Source organism: Neopsephotus bourkii, unplaced genomic scaffold, assembly GCF_033783945.1.
Source record: "Neopsephotus bourkii isolate Nb327-2 ecotype Australia unplaced genomic scaffold, CSIRO-AGI_Nbou_v1 NB_804, whole genome shotgun sequence".
Lineage (NCBI taxonomy): Eukaryota > Metazoa > Chordata > Aves > Psittaciformes > Psittacidae > Neopsephotus > Neopsephotus bourkii.
The window spans coordinates 2,426,152-2,442,208 of record NW_026901300.1 but is presented as its reverse complement, the minus strand read 5'-3'; the positions used below and the strand labels follow the sequence as shown (position 1 = coordinate 2,442,208).

The following is a 16,057-nucleotide window of genomic DNA, read 5'->3' as shown; positions in this document are numbered from 1 at the left end:
GCAGAATAGCCCAAACTAAGTAAGACTAATTTTCCATGACATGAGAACAAGGTGGGACTATGATGATGAAGTTTAAAAGCAAAAATGATAAAGAAAAAAAGCAGTCTGTCTGGAAGACAACTCAAAAGGCGAGGTAGGTCATTATCCTGCCCCAAGTCAGGATAATACTGTGGTTAAAACATTTCTGTAATCCTTAGGCATCACAGATCTTATTTACTGCAGAACAAGAACTGTATTGTCTTAGGCAAGCTGGTTGGGCCCTTATTCAAAGATACGTAATGAAGTCTCGTTCTAACTGATTTTAAGTGAGCATTAGATTCTTAGATATCATTGTAGCTTTTTCCCCAAACTTTCTGTCTCAGTCTTCAGACTACAGAATAGTGATAAAAGCAGTCCAGCCCTTTTATTTAAGATTACTATCTTGAATATTAAAATTATACGGGCTAGTAAGGCAATGCAACGTAGTATCATAGGTTGGTGCAAGAATATAGACTATTCTCCAAATAGAGAAGGCTCCTACATAGGAAGAATCTGTTCAGTCAGTGGTGGTCCAGACAGACCAGGCTTCTTAATGTTTCTGCGTAAGTAGGAAATGATGTAATTTCCCTTTATAGCTCCTGAACTGAGTCTTCATGCAAGGCCTCATTTTGTGCCTGACTGCCTATCCCAGCATAGGCACTGGGAAGAAGGAATACCTACAGCCATTTACCTGAACTGCTTATATTTCTGGAGAGCAGGAGGCTGGGAATTTTAGTTCACATCTCCAAGTGAGACTATAAGCTTACATCACTCCTCCTCTAGTACAGAGCTCTGAAAAGCCACTGCAGAGGGGCAGTAATCTCCTCATCAAATGGTCTGGCATAGGTGATTCTATCCAAGGAACAGGCAGTTTCCTGGGGAAAGAAGCAGTGGACCAGCTGTGATGTTCAGAGAGTCATGCTTTGGGTCCCTTGCCTTTTTTAGGGCAGCACAGTGACAAGCTGTTCGTGTTTATCTGAGCTGCTAGCTTCCAGGCCAGAGCAAGGGAATGACAAAAAAGCTTCAGAGATTGATCTGTTACTAAAGCAGCATTTTTTATCCCATATGTATATATTTATATATATACACATACACATGTATATAGGATTGAATTAAAAAGCTTGTCATAATGAAACACAATCCTCTTGTATTACTTGACAGTATTTTCCTTCTGTTAAAGATGGAATTTGTTTTCATGGGTGTTTAACAGATAAAGTAATACGTATTTGATCTTCTTATATATGTTACAGGCTCCAAAAAAGGCAAAGAAGAAGATAGAAGGTGGTTCCAATGTATTCTCTATGTTTGAACAAACCCAGATCCAGGAGTTCAAAGAGGTTGGTCACTATTCTGCTGTTCTCTATAGTCTCCTGTCATCGCTAATGAATAACATAGGTTTTGTTTGTAATCCTTATTCAATTCTCCATCTGCTTTAATAGAACACACAGTTGTTTTCTGAATCATCTCTGTGGTTTTGGCTGGTATATCATTTTCCTTGTGTGTTTGTTTGTTCTTTCCTTCATTCTTTCTTTCATTCTTTCTTTCCTTCCGTCTGTGTCTCCCTCACTCTGCTGTCTCAAGCTCCAGACTTACTTGAAAAGCCCCCAAGCCCCTTCCCCAAAATAAAGTCAAATTACCATCTTGTCCACTGTAGCCCTGATTCAGGAAAACACTTGAGCACATGTTTAAAGTTAAGTTTAAGTGGTGTTTTCAATAAGAATAGTCTTCCGTTCTCAAGTATTATCCTGCATAGAGGTGCCTTATTGAACCAGGGCTTTAATTAGTGCACTGTTCCACAATAGCAGTAGAAAATATTCTTCTGTGCCCTTCTAATAATGCCCACAAACTAGAAAGAAAAATACCAAGAAGCCCTCAGCCGAGTTTTCCCATAAAAGCCAATAAAACAAAACAACATGTTGAGATTCACTAAGTAAGCATATTTAAGCTCCCAAAGAATTTGGTATTACCATGCATCTTTGACCTTTGAGGAGGTAAATCTAATGGGCTGGCATAAAAGCTGAAGGACATTAAAGACATAATTTGGTGAGTTTATGCTCTTTTTCTGTGTGGACATTCAGAATTCCTGTGAGGCCAGCACATTTTGCACTGGTTTGGCAGTTTAAAATATGTTTTTTTTCTCTATTTTTGCTAACTCACACCTCCAAAGCAATTTCCAGTGTGATAAACAGCTACTGTTTCATTTTATTCATGTGGCTTTCAACTTGACTTTTCATGAAGATTCCCACCAGTAAAGCTCAGTAGTGAATAGGACTAAAAACGCATGCAAAGGATTGTGAACATGGCCCAGGTAAATTAACTGAAACCTCTTCTCCACAGTTAATGGGAACATTAACTTCTCCCACCTCTTTTCCATATCCTATGAATCCCCAGTTGTATTTTCTCCAAGGTCTGCTGCTTGTGAACTGGTCAGAATACTATATTGGATCTGCTTTAAGCAAGGTACTACCTTAATATCATTTCTGGGAGAATGGTGGCAGAATAATAGTAAAAGCAGGGAGTTGTCCAGAGAAAACCAAGACCATGTTGTGTCTAAAACCAGCATAACTGGGACAAGGATTTCTGAAAAGCTGGTTTTGATCAGAGCACTTTTATCTAGCGATTTCAACCAGAAGAAGTTTCAGCATTGCCGTGACTACGTTATTTTAAGTTCACCCATTACAACACATACCTAACACTTTTCCTGCCTTCTGTGAGCCTGCTGGGCTCTGCTTTGCTCTTTATATTTTCTTCTGGTTTGCATCCAAATTGTGGGGATCACCACTCCAAGCAAGCCTCTCCCCCAAGAGGAAGGAAAGCAGCTCTAAAGAGTTTTTATAAGGTGACGGTTTGGCAGGTAAATGAAGGGTTATGAACATGCATGCTGCAAGTAATCACATGGGCAAACCGGAATGTGAGCAGTGGGGCTTTGTAAGAAACTAGAGGTAAAACTACTTGAAGATATGTTGATATATGGTCATGGAAAGAAGTGCACCCTGTAGAGCAATAGACTTTAAACCTCTGCAAGTTCCTGCTGCAGTGGGCTGGCTGTATTCTCAGGAGAACATTGTCTTTCATACTAATGCTGAAATCAGAATAATTCCTCGTCATTGTAAAGATACACCCTCATATTGATGTGCATGTCAGACAGATAACCAGCTTCAGAGACATGTCTGCTTCTACTAATACTCCCCATAGTACAACCAAGGGGATTTCAGGTCACTAAAATCTTTCAAAATCAATGAAACATTAAAAATGTGATGGCAGGGAATAGACAGACATGCAAATAGGTAAATACATAGCTAGGCAGTTAGCTGGCTTAGTAAATAAAGGGTACAGCACAGAAGTCCTGTGTTGGTTGAAAATGAAGAGATAACTGTGTTTTTTCTCTCAAAAGTTAATTTTTCCCTGACTGGAAGTATTTAAGGTCAGCACATCAAGGTCAGCCGGAGCACAGTGAACAGTCTGAAGGATACAAAATTTATTGGAAAGGAAACAAACTTGGAATAAACAATACTGTGAAACCTACATTTCTCTGTACGTTTGAAAATCCAGCTATCTCTGTGTGATGGATCATTTTAGGGCCCACAAGGAGCTGACTGTAGCTTGATACCAGAGAGATATCTACAGTAATTAAATGTTTTACAGACTCTGATAGCTGCACAAAGGAATGAGGAATGGGAAGGGTACAAAACACACAGAGTAAACCGACTAAATCTTCCCTAACTAAAGCCTCCCTAATTCAAACTTTTATGGGTTAAGGCCTGAATGGCTGGAGCTGCCAGCATTGGCTTCAGCCCAACTACACACTGCACTGAACATTAATTTAGTAAGAAGAACTTTGGGTGGGATGAATTAAGCCCTTTGCCAAGCTACAGCAATGTGTTGAAAGTGAGGAAAGTGCAATATGTGGCATGATGTGGATGAAGCAAAGGAAGTGATTCTTTTTCACAGCATAAATATAATACCCCCCTGGACTGGTGTTTGGGACTGTAGCATTGTCCGATGCAACATAGCAATGGCAGTAAATATTCCTTTTTCTTCCAACAGGCTTTTACCATCATGGATCAGAACAGGGATGGCTTTATTGACAAAGCAGACTTGAGAGACACGTTTGCTGCACTAGGTAAACTGGTAGTAAGAATTCAGTACTTAAACGCAGTTTAAATTTCAAGCACAGAAGAAAAGTTTGTATTAGAATTACACTGGGAAAGTAATGAGAGACACAGGAGGCAAAAGGAAAACTGTTCAATTTGATTTTCCTCCTTTATGGTAGTTGCTATTTGACTACATAGCTCCAGCTGGAAAGTCTCCTGAGCAGCCTCTTTTAGAAGCGAAATGAAGGTCTCCCTGGGACTCTCTGCTGGGTGCAGCAGAGCTGTGCAGCTCCATAGGCACTGATCCCTCCCCTGCAGCTATGTCATACAAAGCCCACCCAAGCAGGGGTCCATGCCAGGCATTTCTGATTTGCCTCTGAATCCAGGCTTCACAGGCTACACCTTTTTCATGTAAGAGCCATGTGATATCTACCGATTAACATTGTTGTCATAGACTAGCTGCCCCTCTGCCCACACAAGAGTAGAAAGACTTCATGTGAGGTTCTGTGCTGTTGGGTTTTTATGTGAAGTGGAATGTGCATGTCATGAGATTAGGTATTGTCCATTCCATGCGCATCACAATCCTGATAATGTCAAGCAGATGAAGCAAATCTTCCCAAGGAAAGGAAAAATCAGAATGCTCATGATTCCAAACCTGGAGTTGTATCCTTGTTGCAACATTTGAGGCTTGAGCAGTGATGTAGGCATTTGGGCTTTTGCCATCTGGATCCTATTAAAAAGAGTTTGATAAGAATCTTTAGAGCTCCCTGGGGTGGAGTCAGACACCAGCAGAATCACTGCAAAGAGCAGAAGCTCCTGAACTCTTTATTGTGACAACGAAGTTTGCAAACTTTGGCCTGTAGCTACTGTTACCCTGAAATATTTACTTCTTAAGGCCAAGTTCTGGTATCTTTCTTGTTCAGTGAAGTCTTTCAATGCCTATAAATACCATCACAGCAAATTGCCCCTCAGTTTGAGTAGAGCTGCCAGGGGCTAAGTTCTCATCAATAGGACTGTGCAAGGATGGGGAAGGGACAGGACTGCACAAGGGTGAGGAAAAGATACAACTACTCAACTCATCTATCTGCTCTCTACTCTTAATATATAGGAGGGCAAAGTCTGAGACCTTGGAATCACTTCAGTCACTTTGAGCTCTGTTATATTAATATCAGTGGGGCTTGTGTTTCACCTGAGGCAAAAAAAAAAAAAAACCCAACCCAAAAATGAAAACCAGTTTATTTGGAAGTGCCCCTTCTTTCGTCCACTGCTGGCCACGTCTGTATTAGTTATCCTTCTTACTCCTTCAGTCACCCTTTGATCTTAGAGCCAGCTCTGCCAATTTGTTTCACACCGGGGTGTTCTGGAGTTGTGTTCTACCATGTTATTAGCGAAGTTGCACAGAGCCCTGAGCTCCCCAGTGGGAGGAGATGAATGGGAATCGTTTTTTGAAACACAATTTGTGATTTATTATGAAAAATGATCTCTGCTGCAGGTCGTCTGAATGTCAAGAATGAAGAGCTTGAAGCCATGGTGAAGGAGGCGCCAGGTCCTATTAACTTCACTGTCTTCCTGACTATGTTTGGGGAAAAGCTGAAAGGTAAGTACCTTTGGGGGGTTGGAGAGGTATCTGTCAAAGATCCTCAGCACTGAAATATCTCAGCACCTTGCAAATCATAATAATGTATCCACAGAAGAATGCTTAAAGGCAAGGAGTGATCTCCATTTTTGCAGACAGAGCTGAAGTATGAAAAGGCTATGGGATGGTCCAGAGGACAATTCAAAGGTGTTGATTTCAGCTTACATAAGCTAACATGAAAGTGGTAAGTTGAGGTCCAGAAAGTAATGAAATCACAGCAGCCTGGAGCACAGTGCAGATGAGTTACTCACTGTCAGTGGGTTCCTAGGCTGAATGAAGTCTATTGCTCATGCTATAGTGGTATCACTCCCAGTGTTAGGTGGTTTAAAAGTATTTTCAGTATTTCTAAAAGAAAAACCTTCTGCACACCTTTGGCTCAATAACAAACACAACCTCTGCATCATTCCTGCAGTTACAGGGCATGGAGGAGCAACATGGCCTTCCCTCATTTTCTGTAGGAGTTATAACCCAGTGGCCCAGCCTTGGTTTCCCTTGAGGTCAACAGTGATTTTTACCATTGGATATTTTGCTGAATAACTCATAATAGAAGGGAGAAATTGAAATAATTTCAGTAGATTTACGTTGATAAGGAAGAGGGATTTTGCCCAATGCCACAGAATACGTAGGGATCACTGTAGGGAGTTCAAGAAATGTGGGTACTAAATTTGTTGCAGGAGCTAGTAATTTAGTTGTGTCTCTTATACTGTTACTGGCTAGAAAGGGCAAGAGAGGGAGTGGGAGAGGCCAAGGGAAACCTCTGGTCATTTTCCTATATGCATTAGAGGTAAGGGAAAGCCTTGACCTTCAAAGCAAGGTTGGCCTTAGCCAAGCACATTCCAGAAGTATGGTAAAATAATTAATGAGCAGAAAGCCAGAAAAATCTGATCCCATCTTCTGAAAAACATTCATTGTGTTGCTACTGGACTCTGTCTTTTTATTGCTGAGCACAATTTCAGTGAAGGGCTTTCCAAGCTTGGAATAGGAAACAGAGAGGTCTGAAAGAAAGAGTTAATGCAGCTAGTTCTCCAAGAAATACACTATTGCTAAGGAACAAAGTCTGGGAAGCATAAGAAGTGACGGCAAAGGCTGTAGACTGACATTGAAGAGAGGATTTTATTACCCAGACAACAATTTGACTTGGTCACAGTGGCTCCTCCACCTTTACATTCCAGATGTCAGCTTGCAGAATAGGTAGTGCCTTTTCCTCCCAAACCTTCCTCCTCAGATATGTGACTATTTCTTGTGGGGTGCCCTGCTACCTATTCCTGTCTATTAGTAATGCTTACCATCACACAGAGCATAGAAATTCCTTCTTCTTCTTTCCCCTCTTCCCTCTTGTGTCCTACAATGGCTGAAGCTGGCAAGGAGTCCGGCCCTGCCAATTGTGTGACCTAATAGCAGCGCCAGCACAGGAAGGTGAATGGTGAAGCATAACCCTCTTGTCTGCAGGTTTCCTGTTGGCTACCAGCAGAGGAGGAGGGTTTTTTTGATTTCCATTTGGTGAAGGGAAAATCACAGCTGTGCTTGTCATGCCCTTCTGGTTGGGTTTGTCATGCAAAGGAAGCAGAGCCAAAAGACTGCACATTCCCAATCAAAACTAATTGGGATGAAGAGCCTTTGTAGTGCAATTAGAAAGGGAGAAAGGGCTAGAGGAAGTGGATATGGCAATTTTGCAACACTCTTTATTAGCTAAGTACCACTCAGAGAATTTGGTGAAAGGTGCTTTCTAAGTAAAATTTGTTGTGCTATAATTGATTTCTGTCATAAAGGGGAAGCTGGGATTTTCAGGACGAGCTTTAGCTTTGTATATTGAGATTATGATGCCAGATGAGCAGCTAACAAAACGAGGTTTATGTTAATGCCAACCACATGGAGCTGTTTCTACAGGGAGTCAGAATAATACAATTTGTACAGAAAACAGAGATGCCGCACTTCAAAGAAACCACTTTATTTACCAGCTAATCAATAAAGAATGCCTGCTGCATTGCTTCTCTTCAAAGCCAAAGTCCAAGGATATGACAGAGTAGAAAATGTAAAACACAGTAAGAGCAAAAAAAATCCCCCCCACAGTGGTGACTACTTTAAATGCGACCTTTCCTCTGAGCTGGAAGACGCTTCACTTCATGGGACAATCAAAATGCTCATTAAATGCCAGTGCTCTTTGTATTTATCATATATTCATTGCAGTTTGAATGCATTGCCCATAACATGGCAAAAGAACATACATGGTCCGTGCCATTAGGTTTATTCATTATTATATCCACTGAAGTACTACGAATAATCCTTATTAAATCTTTTAAACAAAGGAAACTGAGGCGGCATCATGAGTGCATGTAGTCATGAGAGCAGGGGACCTTGACTGGGTTCTGTTCTGGTTCTGTCTCTGCCAGACTTTGAAACTGCAGTTCTTCATGTTATTACCATGTTTTAACCACTCTTTCAACATTTCAGTCTTGCAAGAAGCTTCGTTTGTCTGTGGGTCTGTCAATCTGCCTGTAAATTCGGTTTCCTACAGTTACAGTGATTTTTATTATATATACTACCATAATATTTTGTAACACTGGCAAAGTGACAGGGTATACAGTGTATCTTTGGTGTGGGTTGAAACTGACAGTGAGTGTACTCACAATCTGCAGTGTTACAGAATAGTCAGAAACCCCAGCCAAGATTCAGGCACTCTGAAAGCTAGTCCCTGACCCATTTTTTTCCAGTCTAAATAGATGGGACAGATAAAGGATGGAAGAAAAGGAAGGCTATTACTATCATTTTACTGCTGGGAACAGAGGAGCAGGGAAATTAAAGTCATACCAACAGTCTGTGGCCCAGCTAAGAGCAAAAGCAAAATCTTGGAGCCATAGCCTAGTGCTTTAAGCCATCCTGTTTCTGTAAGTAACACTAATGAAGAGATCCTTCAGTGGAAGCGCGCTACAGAATTTAAGTGGAGAGCACCATTTTACACTGATCATGCTGTTTCCATTGCATTCCTTTGTCATTCTGATTTTAGGATGAACTCCATTTCCTTTAGTGAAGAAAATAACCCTTTCCCTATACAGTGAAGAACAAGTAACATCACAAAGTGTTTTTACAAGGAACGTCCAGTACAAGATTAAAGGAAGCCAGTGAGGGAAACAGTTTGTTATATTTTCATTTCTGAAAGCCACTAATCCTCTGGGTACTGATATTGGAGACCAGTTCCTGGAAGTTTTCTCTCCTGCAGACATAGAATAGATATGAGTTATTATTTTTAAGCTTCTGAGCATTGAACTATTCACCTCTATTGTTTATCTGACATGACAAATGCTGCCGACTGAAGGAACCTTTGTCTTCAAACCTACAACTGCAGAATTTTCCATTTTGCTCTGTTTTCGAGTGAATGCAATTACTTAGCAAGTATTCAGAAGCTATAGAAACACATCCAGGCTGCTAAATTATATTTCATTAATTTTAGGCACGGACCCAGAAGAAACCATTCTGAATGCTTTTAAGATTTTCGACCCAGAAGGAAAAGGCCACATAAAGGCAGACTAGTAAGTTTATTTCAAATCCTTTTAAAAGAATAATAGTAATAATAATAATAATTGCACAGGTTTAAAGAAAAGCTTAAAAGCTATATATTTTGCAGTATTTTAAGAGGCAGAAGAGCTGTCAGTCAGAGAAAACATTTAGCTTTGTAAGCCAGAGTTAAAAGACTGGACTATTGTATGAATGTATTTGTATACTAAAAAGAGATGTTATTGTCTTCAGACACTGCAAGAGGCAATGGAAATATAATCACATGTAGGCTATTAGATAGCCTTTTCTGAAGGGTTGGATATAAATCAACACATGAGTCTTTGTAGATTAACTCCATATGTAAAATGAAAATGAATGTCTGGTGCCTAACTGAGAGTGCTTGTCTAAAATGGGAAACCTAGCCCCCTTTTAACCAAAGTGATCAATTTAATTAACTCTGGGACATGGTTTTAGTGAGGATGTTTTCCTTGTTACATGTTCACCATCAGAGCCTTCTGCTTCTAGACAATAATTTGCTGTAAAATTCCACTACGTATGGTGGGAGCCAAAGCAAATAATACTGGTAATATGATTACAGTTATCGTCAATATGACTATATTTTAAATAAGGAGGCAGGACCTCATTTGTATTCACAAACTGTTACACCACCAAAGCCAGGTAAAAGGACTTGAAGTGCTAATTGCACACATGTAAATACTCACTGCACTGTCAGAGGATGTAAGGAGACCCTCAGGTAAATGAGATAGATAAGATCAGATCAGGGCAGTGGATGAGGAGATCTGACCTATGGTTCTAGTGAAATGCTTTATATGCCTAGATTTATCTATATACTTAAATTCCGTCAGGAATTTGGGGTCTATATTTCCACTACAGGTAGATTTTATAAAGCGTAATGTGTATAGGAAATTTATTAGGGAACCATGAGCTACAGAACTGTATTTGCACCAATTAATTCTGCTAATGTCATCATAAGGTAAATGAAAACTAAACCTTTGACCAGAACCTCTAACATGGGAGTTTTCTGTGACATTATCTGCAACTACCAATGTCTCATGAAAGTTAGTTGAAAATACAAAATTCACACAAAGCATTTCTATCCATTACCAGTATGCTTTTCTACGACAGTAAGCCAGTGGGTCTGAGAGTCCTATTCTGGTAGACAGTATGTAAAAACAAAGCAACAAAACAGTCTTTTCACTAAACTTCCAAAGTAATTAAAACACAAGTGGATGTAGCAAACAATCTGAAAGAACAGGGGTTAACAGTCATCCCTATTGCTTTTGGGTTAACATTATCCAACCAGCTGGGGAAGAACAGTCAGAGAAACACATCAGAAGTGACTCAATCAGAATAAAAGGTAGCCTGTTGCCAAATAGGCCAGATCACACAGTAGTGAAATCACAAGCATGAAATACAACCCTCTGATAATACAAAGCCCATGAAATGTTGTATTTCCTGCCACTATCTGTAACAATATACTGCATACAAAATCTGCAGCTTGCCACCCTGTGTCCAGTTCTACATTCCTTGGATGCTGGAAGCCAGTTGGAGTTTGGGGCAAATTAGGAATGCAGTATCACGCTCCAAAATGAAGATGAGAGAGGAATACTTTTATTTTTCCTTGATGGAAAAGGTCAACCTTGTCCCTACCCCCACTGCACTGCTAACATTAGACAATTGTTTTAGTTCATCACCACAACAGAGCATAATGTTTACTTATTAGACCCGAGGGTAATGTTGATCATTACAGAACAAACCATTAAATCAATTCCGTGAATGTCTTTGAGGTTTAACTTCTATTCATATGCTTCCAGAATTTAGACATTGGAAGGTTTTGAAATAATTTTTCTGCTGGTTCAAACAGCCATTTCAAACGACAGTTAATGTTAATAAATAATATTTCTCCATATTAAAAAATCCTGGAATGTTTCTCTCTAAAAGCAGCCATACTGACCTTTTAGTCAGAACTTCTTTTTATGTTCATGGAGTTAACATCCTTGTGGGGATTTTTATGTCTCTTCCCTCTGCGTGTTTTCACCTCTAGTCTGGAAATGACTCACTTAGTCCATCTGATGGAAGCTGGGATGGAGTCTTCTAACCTTTCCAGAAGCTCCAGGAGTTTATAACTTACTTCCAAGTTCAATGACAGACTTTGTTTGTCTGCATCATTATACCACACATCAAATCCTTCCTATAGCATGATGTCAAAAAGAGAAAATGCTTTTGGTCACATTCTCAGCTGGTGTAAACTGGCATAGCGTTTGGAAAGGTTGGATGATTCAGTCCTAAATGCCATTTGTGGGACAAAGTGAGTCAGGCCAACATCAACGGTGTCTCATCACCATGCAAAAAAAAAGTGTTCAGATTTGTACCAGATGAAAATGGACCCAGGGAGCTGAGCTGCATTCCGGACCTTTGGAGCTTAGTTTGGCTGAGCTAGTGATGTTTTTCATCATAGCTATAGAGCACTGCTCATTTCAACTCACCTGTTTTCCTCCAAGCCAGCATTATAGAAAGAGCAAACCTAGTGGAAAACCAAGGTGTCTCATAGATTTCACAGGTAATTTAAAAACCCAAAGTATTTGTACTAGTAGAAGGAGCTGATGCCAGGCAGGACAAGAGGTGACATTTAGACTTCTATGTCAAGGCAAATGGATATTCTCTTTTGCCCAGAAGACTTTGATTTTTTCTTTGAGAAACAAATAGTCTCCAAAAAAAAGAAGACAAGATACACAAAGAAAAAAGTGTATAATCTGTAGCTTTGGAAACTGTGAATGTTTGTTTCCCTATAAAATAAATAATGGAAAATGTGCATAGATCCTTAACTCAGTCCTCCTTCCTTCTGAGAGTGCCAGAGCCTACTGGGCTGTGCATCAGAAGACTGTAATTAGATATTTGATCTTTTCTTTTCCCCTAAATACTTTAAGCATGTGAACAGAAGACACACAGTGCCCAGATCTCTTTAATTCAGTCCTGTTTGTGATGAAGTTTATTTGTGACTTCTGACAAAATTGCTGTAAGTGCTTCCTTCTATTCACCAAGCTCCTTCCTGTATCACACTTCCTATTTACATTTGCTAATGCTGTTTGCCCCTGTGCACATATATCCAATAATCAACTCATGCTGATGAGGATGATCTCTCTACTCTTTCACCCACTGATTGTTTGAGAGTTCCACTTCAAAAAATGCAAGCACATAACAAATGGCTAGGATAACAAAATAGAAAGAGCAATATGAGAAAAAGAGCAGAGAAAAGGCTTTGCTAAATAAAGAGAACGGTAAAGTCATGGAGGAAAAATATATACAATAGCTTAAGCTCTTTCTGAGACTTCAGAGTATTTCCTAGAACTTGAATAGATATTTTCACTCTTGTCCTTATGGTTAAGATCCTTATTCATTACCCAGAACCTTCTTTTTTCAGTTTTCCCTTTCTGTCCTTCCAAATGAGCACTTCACATCAACAAGAAAGAGATTCAGAAGTGTATGTGCCTCTTATGCAAATCGGGCCATGTCTTTGTTGTAGCCTTTTACTGGAAAAAATATGTGTGTCAGAGATAGGAAGAAGTTCAGTTGTAGCTTTGCCATCAAAACTACACTTTTATCTGTGTGATTTTCTTCACTCGAGATCCATGGTGTATGGGAGAAGAAAGGGAAGCTTTTCTGTTTTGCCTGAATATCTGCATCCGGAGTAGGTGAATTTTGCTCATATGGAAGTGTTCCTGCGCAGGCATGATTTCTATTAGAAATACTTAGTTTCAAATATTCACTTTAAAAAGCAGAAATAAGTATTCACATTAAAAAAACCAGAAAGGGCTGTTCCAGAAGAGCTCTTGCTCTCACTCCCCCACACAAATTCCTCCAAAAAGCAGCCTCTTTTCAAATCTACAAACAAAACCAGATTTCCATGCTTTTTCAGCTTTTGGGTTTGTACAACAGACAGCTCATCTGTTATCACAGCTTTACAGTATGCTTTACTGCTCTTGAAAGAATACTGAAAATATGAAGTACCTTTGGTAGTCAAAAAAGAGCCACCTCTGCCTCTTCAGTGTGAATGCAAACTCTTTGAGATTAATACAGGCATTCTGCAGGAAGGGGGAATTATTACTGACAGTGAAAGGGATGTTTATGTAACATAACTGAGTTCATACTGGTGGCAGTTCTAGCACATTGGGCATGTCCTGTCCTCAGCACTGGGTGAAGTACAAAGACATTTTATCTAATAAGCGGGTGAGGCTAAGAGCAGTGATCATTCTCCCTGGCTTCTCTATTCATTCACCTGTGAACTTAGGTAAAAAAATTACATGCTCGACTGATTTCCCACAATGGCTTTGAAAACAGAGGGTAAATCAGCTGAGAGCCTGTCCCCAAAATATTCTCTTTCATGTAATTGCATAAGATGCAGATTGTGTGTGGGATAAGCTCCTTGTTACAGTGCTGTAACTCCAGAACAAGACATTGTACCATGAAATACAACAGGTCTCATGCAGTTTCATGGTCTCCTCTGGGAATGACTGCATGCATATAAAGGGGTTCTCAGATGATGATTCGGAATAGCTGTTGGAGTTCTCTTTCAAGTCCTCTTTCTCATTTCATGCTCTGTTCCTTTCATCCTCGGATTTTACAGAAAATGTCCTCTCTTTTGGTTTTGTGAAGTGATCCAAACTTTTAACAGCAAGTGAGAAAACCTACCGTTTTAGGTTAAGATAACCATAGCAAATTGCTGTATTTCAATTACAGTAATAACCTTAAACAATTTTAAACCTCTATAAAATGTCACAAAAGCAAAATAAGTTGGCAGAGCGAGGCATTGACACTGATGGGTGCCCACAGAACATCTTTTACAATATGATGTAAGGATTAACAGCTCTAATTTATGCGGTCACACAAATTTTCTTCCAGGCAACTTCAGGAGGGATCTTGCCATCTGAATTGTCATGTGCCATTATCACCCTTTAATCGGGTTATTTCGTTTTATTTGAACAGCATCAAAGAAATGCTTATGACACAGGCAGACCGGTTCAGTCAAGAAGAGGTAAGGACCCTCTTTACTCAAATTAGGAATCTATTTTATTCAGCAATAAGAATTTGCCCCTCTTTAAATGCATGAATTCAGCTGAAATCCAGACTGAGAGAAGGATGGTGCCAGCTCTAGCAATTAGGAACAATTCAAAGCATCTCCTCTGAATAGCTCCGTGGCTACATCAAACAGATTGTTTGGACTTCCATCCAAGTGTAAGCGTGGCCTATCTCTTGCTGTTCTTTCCTATGGTGAGATGGGCAATGAATTTACTAGAGTTTAAGTGGGTTTGGGTGGGGACTGTGATCTGGTTTCCATTTCTGTGAGTTATTTTGTTTGAAATCTGAAATGAGTTCTGAAATGAGGTACTGACTTTGTGGTTTGTGTGAGACTGAACATGGATTCTGCTGGCTGGGAAGAATTTAGAGGGACTTCATTTTCAGAAGAGGAGCTTGAGCGGAGTTGGTTCATGGCAAGAACAGTCCGGAGTGCAGTAGTTGGCCAGGGCTTACCTGGATTTCAGGAATGCTCTTTTTGACAGGGTACTTGTTGGGATTCTGGCAGGGCTGTATTAACTGGTTGTGTCCTAATTCCTATTTCAATTTTACTGAAGCTAAGCAATAATTTTCCATTGAGGTTAATGGATCAAGGCAGAAGGGAGCTGAACTGGGGGGAAAACGAAAAACAGTACATGTTGCTGTCCCACAGTCCTATGTTTGTAACTCTTATCTCCTGTTTGCTTGGCAGATTAAACAGATGTTTGCTGCTTTCCCTCCAGATGTCTCTGGTAATCTTGACTATAAGAACCTCTGTTACGTTATCACCCACGGTGAGGAAAAAGACTAAGAGGAAAGACATGAGCTTCTCCTGTGATGATGCACCGAGTTATTTCATAATGCTTTTGTGTGCAAGACAAAGGGCTAACCATTCAGTATGTGAAGCCATGTGGTCATCAGAAGAGAACCAATAAAACAATTGAAATTGGATTAAAGTTATTTAATGCTCCTGTTTTTATAAAATATGAAAATACCAATTTTGTGAGTTTTTTCCCAGCCTTTTTTTTTCCTGTTAGTGGTTTGAAATGGAATTTTCTTGATGAACTGGTGCTTTTATGATTTATTGACATCCTAATGTTCACCAGATGGTCCACTGGGCACTGCAGTGTTGCTTAACCTCTCGTCTTTTATACATAAGCTCCATGTATTAATTTAGAAATCCTTTAACTTATTGCACCAGGAATAGTATTTAGTAAATAGAATTCTGTTCCATTTCACAGCCCCTAGCAGTGAAAATGTAAATAAAAGAATCTTAAGTTCTTGTGAATATGCAACATGCCCTCTCTATCATAGTGATGTGGCCAGTTTCTGAAGCCACTTGACTCATTTGCTTTGGTACAAAAGAATAGAAATAGTAGGAGAGTGGCTGTTTTTCTCATGATATAATTTACCTAGTGCATTTAGAAACCAATAATAGCAAATTTCACCCTTCATAGTTACCTTTATTATGTGTAGGAGGTTGTCTATGAAATAACAATAATGTCCAGTCTTTCACTCCCTGGTATTAGCCTTATTTTACAGGTGAGGCACACACCGAAAGGATTTGTTGCCAAAGGTGATCAGAAGTCTAGGGACAAAGACTAGAGAAGAACCCAGGAGCAGTAGCCCAGGGTTGCACATGAAAGAGGACTACTTCTCCCTTTCATAATCCAAGTTCAGCGTGGTTTCTAAAACGGGCTACAGTTTCTTGTACTTGGACTTCTAGGAACTGGACGCATTTTGC

The 16,057-nt window shown here is 39.8% G+C and overlaps 1 protein-coding gene across 9 annotated transcripts in view; it reads left to right on the top strand.

Moving 5' to 3' along the window:
- MYL10 (myosin light chain 10) overlaps nucleotides 1-15,273 on the top strand; it is a 64,188-nt gene extending 48,915 nt beyond the window's left edge. For 7 of the 9 annotated variants that reach the window (XM_061355518.1, XM_061355524.1, XM_061355523.1 and 4 more), the window contains 5 exons: nucleotides 1,269-1,355; nucleotides 4,066-4,141; nucleotides 5,605-5,709; nucleotides 9,197-9,275; nucleotides 10,759-11,221. In XM_061355518.1, coding sequence (XP_061211502.1) covers nucleotides 1,269-1,355; nucleotides 4,066-4,141; nucleotides 5,605-5,709; nucleotides 9,197-9,275; nucleotides 10,759-10,984 — 573 coding nt within the window. In that variant the 3' untranslated portion in view covers nucleotides 10,985-11,221. Of the gene's footprint in view, nucleotides 1-1,268; nucleotides 1,356-4,065; nucleotides 4,142-5,604; nucleotides 5,710-9,196; nucleotides 9,276-10,758; nucleotides 11,222-14,244; nucleotides 14,294-15,025 lie in introns of those variants that run through there. The other 2 variants (XM_061355521.1, XM_061355519.1) reach the window with 1 other exon arrangement.
- Nucleotides 15,274-16,057: the final 784 nt, after the last annotated feature.